This window comes from Rhinatrema bivittatum, unplaced genomic scaffold (assembly GCF_901001135.1).
Source record: "Rhinatrema bivittatum unplaced genomic scaffold, aRhiBiv1.1, whole genome shotgun sequence".
NCBI classification, from domain to species: Eukaryota; Metazoa; Chordata; class Amphibia; order Gymnophiona; family Rhinatrematidae; genus Rhinatrema; species Rhinatrema bivittatum.
The window spans coordinates 20,148-27,286 of NW_021820426.1; the positions used below are offsets into that span (position 1 = coordinate 20,148).

Below are 7,139 nucleotides of genomic sequence, written 5' to 3' on the forward strand. Positions count from 1 at the left end.
TCTTGGAATTCTACTAGTGACAGCCTCATGATTGGGGAGGAGGGAGAGGGGTCACATGTCGCGTGCAAAAGGAGACTAGCAGGAAAAAAAAAAAGTTGGTTCTCCCTGTAAAAGAGTGCACTGACATTTAGCAGAAATGCTATCGGTTGTATCTTTTCCTGTATCAACATTTATCCAAATGTAATAAATTAAAAAGAAATGTTAACACATAAGGGCAAACAGTGCTGACATATCCTCATTAACCTTTTTATTGCAATGCATATTTTATTGGTCAAGCTTTTCTGATACAAGGCTTAAAAAGACTTCTAAGTGTTCCTTGTTTCTGAAAGCTAGAAGCCCTCCTTTGTTGGCCCACTTGCTTGCACCATGATTCTCTGCATCTTGGACATTATATACCAGGTATGGCATTTCCAGTTTGGTCTTCCTTTCTTTATTCTTTTCAAGCAATCTTCCCAGTTCACTACTCCCCCTCCTAAAGCCATCAGTATGGCATGAGGAGCACAGGAGTCCCATTTAAATGTATTATCCGCTGTGATCAAACAGATATCAACCAGACCTAGCACAGCGCAGAGGTTCATGTAACCAGCTCCAGCTGAAAAGTGCAGTTTCTCGCCACACAGATCAGATAGAACTGACCTGAGCTTCTCTGATTCATTTGAGCCGGTGACAACTGAAAAATCTTGACATTCGTACTGTATTTCCCCACTGTCTGGATGACGACGTATGTAGCAAATGCTTTCTTCTTCATGCTCATCAGAAGCGGAAAGCTGACTGGAAAAAAATTTGGTGCCCTTGTAGGAAATGCCCCAGCAGTACTCTCCTTCCCACCTACAGAAGGAAAGCAAAGCATTTTAAATGAAAATATTCAGTGTTAGCTCTTTGGGGAGAGGAGGGGGCGGTTGGTGGCACAAGGAGACAAATAAGAAAAATAGGTAAGTAATCAGGTAGCAGACATTCAGCATAATATACATTCTTATATACCCTTTCAAACTCCTCTGATCTGGGAGCATCCATCATGCATCAGTAAATTTCTATTCAGTAGAACATAAACGTGCTTAGTGATAATAAAATGGCGTGCTCTAGGCCAGCTCAAGAAATCTAAGCTACGATGGGAGGTCTGCTTTAAAATATCACATTTAATTGCAAGGAATACATTTCAGAAAATGATCTGCTTCCATGAGTAGTAATGGTAATAAAAGCCATATCTATTTCACCATAGCTGGAGAACTTGAAAGATGGATCAAACATAACAGGTAGACACTCAAGCTGCTACATCTGAACCTACTGCACATCACCAGCTCATGCAGTTCAACTCAAACTAACACCACCATCTGAATGGAAAGGAGGTATAAAGTCAAAAGCTAGACACGTAAATTTGTTTTTCCTCAGTCTGCACCCATGTTCCTTGGCTGCAGATACAAACTTGAAAGTATCTCTTAAAAGCTCTCTCCCATCAAAAAAAAGGTTGAATCTAGGGAGGAATGGGTAGGTCATTTTAGCGTGCTCAGGAGAAAGCAACTGTCTAATAAAGGTGATGTTCAACACAAATAACTGGGATATGTTCATCCTGTGTCATTATATACTGTATCTTCAAGGCCTGTTCATACCTGGATGATTTTGGATCATGTGAGGCAAACGGTTGGTTGATCACACCCATCACAGGTATCCCAGTACTCAGCTCAAACACTCCAATTAAAACGGTTACACACTGAAGGCCATGCGAGTATATTCCATGGATTGGTACACTATCTGCACATCCTTTTATATATTGGTGAGTTGAGTCTAAAAGACAAAGAGAAACATAAATAACTGATCTCCCTTGTACAAAAGATCTTTGCCCTGAGCTGAAGATGTCTGCTGTGTTTACAATACGGTCAGGGGTGGCTCAGAGCAATCTGCTTCCTGAGGCGAAGGATGAAATGGCGCCCCCTCCCCCATGGTGCGGTGCAGGTGAAATCACCAAGAGGGCTAGGGCAGGGGGAAGGCAATGGAGGGTGAAGTGACCTGCCCAAGGTCACAAGGAATGGCAATAGGATTTGAACCCTGGCGTCCCTTGCTTGCAGTTCACTGCTCTAACCTCTCAGTTTTTGGGCCTGTTTTTTTTTGTTCTCGGTCTTTGGTGTCCCCGCTTGGGGGCGCAGGAGAAATGTTTAATGGGGCAGGGTGGCCTTTGGCCGCCCCTCCCTCTGAACCTAAAAATAGGACTCCTCCGTTCCCTATTGCCTGCCTCCCACCCTTCTCTAGGATCTGCCCCGTAGGGGTGAGAGAGGTTGGTGAATGGTGGGAGTCTGGTGTGTGACACACTCTCTCTTAGGGCTGATACAAGGGTATTAGATGCCCTAGACAAACCTTACAGGCTTTCATTTCCCCTTCCCCCCGCAAACAATTAAAACTTATGCATTCTTTTCCATTTTAAAATGTATTAACCACTTCCCCAATCTAAAAAAGGCAGATTGCATATGGAAAATAGACAAAGTACAAAGTAAAAATATCACTTATTCTTTTTTGTTTCTAGTGTAAAAGACTATTTCCTGATTTTTTGCAGATGTAAAAATTTGTTGAAAATCTTAATAAAATATAAATTATAAAAAAAAATATATCACTTATAACTTCTATATTATATTTGCATACACTGCAAAAAAAAAAAAAAAGACACTTTCAATAATACGTTTAATAGACTTAATAAACGACCTTTCTCATAGTAATCAAGGTGGTTTACTGGAACCCATATGGTATTACGCCAGGAATAAACTAAACTATAATCCCAATATAATAAGCCTTCCATATCATAACTGTCAGCACTCAACCTATGAAAAAGCCATACTGCAAATATTAAATCAGGCCCTAAACACAATACACCTCCTATTAAGAAAACAGATTAAAGCCAGGTTGTTGTAAATCCCTACACAAAAACTACATAGTAGCAGAATACCTAACCTCAGTCACACATGCAGATCACAGATAGACTCTCACCAAATACATAATAAAGAGACCATAAAATATAAATTGAAACGTGCAGAAAAAACTGAACTGGAAATCACAAGAAGCCAAACTCTGTAACTACGCAATGCAAACACAATCAAGAAATATAAAACATTAAACACACCAATAAAAAGAATATCAAATCCACTGATAAATAGAACAGCAAATTAAAAACACACATAAAAATGTGCTATTTCAAAACTAACAATTAAAACTAACAAGGATAAAAAGAAAAAATCTCCCCCTCTCCATACCTGGGAACTTTAGATTCCAGTGCTCCTGGGATTGTCATAGATTGGAGGAGGGCTCCCAAACTAACCTCTCTCACACACATAAATACAGGTACTCTCATATACATGTGTGCAGGCACTCTCTCTCTCAGCACACACAAACAAACACACCCCCCTCACCTACTCACCCTCTCATACACATACCCTCTCATATATACGAGCACCCCCCCCCCCCCCACCTCTCATGCACACACATACACCCACTCATCCGGACACACACCCATCCACACCCTCCCTTTCATATACAAACCCACTCATACATGCCCGCACCCCACACATACACATACCCTCTCATACACAGGCAATCACTCTCACAGGGCCAGTCTCTTTTACACACAAATTTTCAACCTTTTCTCTGGCTGCACAGCAGGGCCTCTTCTGCTGCCAGCTGCAGGGAAAACGCTGGCGGCACCGTAGGCCCTTTGCTGGTGCTGGCTATGGAGGAAATGCTGGTGGCACCTCAGAGGCTCTTCTTCAGCCGCTGGATTGTCCTTTTACTGGCAGGGAGTGGGAACCCTGCCAGCAGGTCACAGTTCCGCACCACCCCGGGACCTTTCTTTTGCTGGTGGAGAGTGCAAACCCCGCCAGCATATCACTTCTCCACGCCGCCCGCACTGCAGGTTCTCATGCCAGCAGAGTTGTTGGTCTGAATGGTGAGGTGGCTGTGGCAGGAAGGTTTCAGAGGGCAATTTTGCAGCCTCATAATCTTGCTGCCTGAGGTGGTCCACTCACCCTGCCTCATTATAGAACTGCCCCTGAATACGGTACTCAGCTAGTACTGGTTACAGAAGTTAAACAATATTATTAATCCTCTTAGATTCAATTTCTTAGTCTGACAACTATTAGGCCCAAAAAGAAAAAAAAAATGAATGGAATAAATCTGCCATTGGGATTACACTAATGCTTTTATGATAAAGTTACTATACTTCACAGGAAACATTTTACAACCACCTTGCCTTCCAGTGTGTCTTGTCAGAACTCTCTCAGTTTCACAGAAGCAGAGTAGCTAAATGAATGAAAATATACTTGCATGACCGCTTTCTATTGTGTTATATTCCTTCTATTTTCTGTCCTAAAATATTTGTAGACATTGAGAGAATAAAGTAGTCTCAGTTTTCCCAGAATTGTCCAGACAATTCAAGTTCATTACTCACATGAGAGGGAGGGTAACAACATCTCCTGAAAGACTTAACCCCTCCATGCTGTTTTAGCATCAGATGGTTACACCTGTGCTCAGGCTCTGGGTAAGATGAAGTGGTAGAACAGCCCTAGCCCAGCAGACATGACAAACTAGATTCACTAGGGCACAACAACCCTATGTGGGGCCGGTCCAGATTTATTTATTATTTTTAAAAGCCCCAAATCTACTCTTCAGCTATTCAAATAGCATAAACTTATTGCAGTTCCTGATGAGGATCAGATTTATATACAAATACACAAGGGCTTTCTGCTTGGGAGATTTATATATGGAAATCATCTAGACATGGTTATTTAGCGAGCAGCTGTCATGAACCTTAAGCATTGTCAGCAATTATATTTAGAAAAAAATGGTATTTTGCTTTAAGCATGTTGTAAAACAGGACATTTGCTTTCAGCTCACACTGTAAATTCCTGCAATGTAATGATATTCAATAAAACCAGTTGTAAATAGTTCAGTGGCCTTTGCAACAAAATTTTGGATGGTATATTGGGCCCACACTGACCAATGAAAACTGATTTATATTTGTCAACTTACCTATAGGATCCACCCATATTCCCAAGCTGTCCGGTGGTATATCTAGTTTCACTGCATCTAGCACTGGGTCTGTAACTGGGATATCTTGGTGCACAACTCTTGCCAGCACCTCAGCTGCCACCTCTTTACCATTGAGGACCTGAGTCAGGAGATCTGCAGTTTCCTCCTCTGTGGGACACACTGTAACTGTAATCACATCTCCTGAAAAAAAAAAAGAGAGAGAGACACATGCAGTTTCACACACAAGGGAACAATCCCGTCAGGAACCAGGCTGCATCAAACATTATTCTGTAGACAGGATGGTGCTAGAATGGTTAGCCGTCAAGGAATCTACCATTCTCATCCATCCACTTCATCACAAGGACAACAGGCAGCAACAATAGTTGAAGGTTTGATAATGGGCACTACTGCATATGTTTCAATATGTACACTACATGTCCAATGTGTCTCCCAGAGGGCAAAGATGCTCCATATAATCAGACCCTTGTTGAGATTTAAAGCAAACTGAAGATGTTGCAAGGAGAAAGGTAAAGGAATTCACTAAACCTTTGTGGCTTAGCCTAACAGTTGCTCCCTGCTCCATTAGTTCTCACAGCGCAAAATCAGAACTGGCCACCCAGTGAGGCTATAATGCCACAAGTCTGGGTGCAGCTATCTGATCTCTCTCCATTTTCCAAAAAAATGACGGTCCTTTGGCTGACAGGCCAAGACCAAGAGATTTTCCTTCAAAACACAAAATTCAGAAGATTGTGCACACAGGAACTAAAGCAAAAGCATAAAAATTAGAAAATGTGTGTGACTGCAAGGAAAATCCTGAAAATAAAATGAAACAAAACAAAAACATAAAGATGCAGATGATACTTACCCATCTCATTAGTAAATTGATTTGCTTCCTCTCCAAAAATATTGCATACTAAACCTGGAAACTAAAAGCAAAAAAGAATTTCAGGTTTAGTGTTCAGGCACACTCTGCTTCCAGGAAAGCGGAAGAGGGGATTTGTAGTAAGCACAGAAATTCAGACTCTCACGAATCAGATCAGAAAGAAAGCAGACCATGGCATTCCTTCCATGAGTAGTAGTGCTTTTTGGACATGGGGGGAACTGGTGCATGTAGACTGGCACAGTGAGATTACCTGAATGCACATTACCACGTAAAGTCTAATGAAATGAGAGCAATTCAGCTTATTTAAACTTTGTGCTTTTCAGGGTGATTTACACAGAAGCTACCACAGCCATTTCTAGATGTGCCACTTCCTTAGGTGCTAGAAACATTTGTTGGTAGAGCTGTCCACTCTGTACCACAACCCTGCTTTGTAATACTGTGGTACAATATTTCACACTCTTAATAAACCACCTTTAATCATTGTCATAGGTAGCATGCAATGTCATTCCAACTATTCTGACTGCCATCTCCTCTAAAATGTTGGCTGGGTATTGCAAGCATTAATAAAAAACTTGCAATGCAAGACAGGAAATACATGTCAGCCCACAAACGGGCCAATACAGTACAATGTGCTCCGGTGGAGCACACTGTTAGCCCGGGTTTGGATGCGTGTTTGACACGCTAGCTTTACCCCTTATACAGTAAGGGGTAACAGCGCGTCGAAAACGTGCTTCCAACCCCCCCCCCCCCCCCCCCGAAACTAGTAGCGCCCGCAACATGCAAATGCATGTTGATGGCCCTATTAGTTATTCTCGCGCGATACAGAAAGCAAAATGTGCAGCCAAGCCGCACATTTTAATTTCTGCCGGCACCGGGGAAGTGTACAAAAAAGCAGAAAAACTGCTTTTCTGTACACTCTCCGACTTAATATCAAAGCGATATTAAGTCAGAGGCCCCAAAATTAAAAAAAGAATTTTAAATCGGCCGGCGGCCCGTGGGTTGGAAGACGGACGCTCAATTATGCCGGTGTCCGTTTTCCGAACCCATGGCTGTCAGCGGGCTCGAGAACCAACGCCGGAAAAATTGAGCGTCGGCGGTCAAACCCGCTGACAGCCGCCGCTCCTGTCAAAAAGAGGCGGGCCCTAATTTGTATCTTCCTCCACCCTGAATCGCCCGCTCTCCCGTGACTTTTACTGAATCGGCCTGAATGTTTGAAAATACTCCTGATGCATGACAGCTCAGACCTGGG

General features: G+C 42.4%; 1 protein-coding gene across 1 annotated transcript; it reads right to left on the bottom strand.

Moving 5' to 3' along the window:
- Window positions 1-230: 230 nt before the first annotated feature.
- LOC115081621 (inositol polyphosphate 1-phosphatase-like) lies at window positions 231-5,929 on the bottom strand. The gene is given in 5 exon segments (XM_029586050.1): window positions 231-461; window positions 464-828; window positions 1,608-1,782; window positions 5,008-5,208; window positions 5,873-5,929. Coding segments are annotated over 5 exon segments (942 nt in total). The 5' UTR covers window positions 5,877-5,929; the 3' UTR covers window positions 231-264.
- Window positions 5,930-7,139: the final 1,210 nt, after the last annotated feature.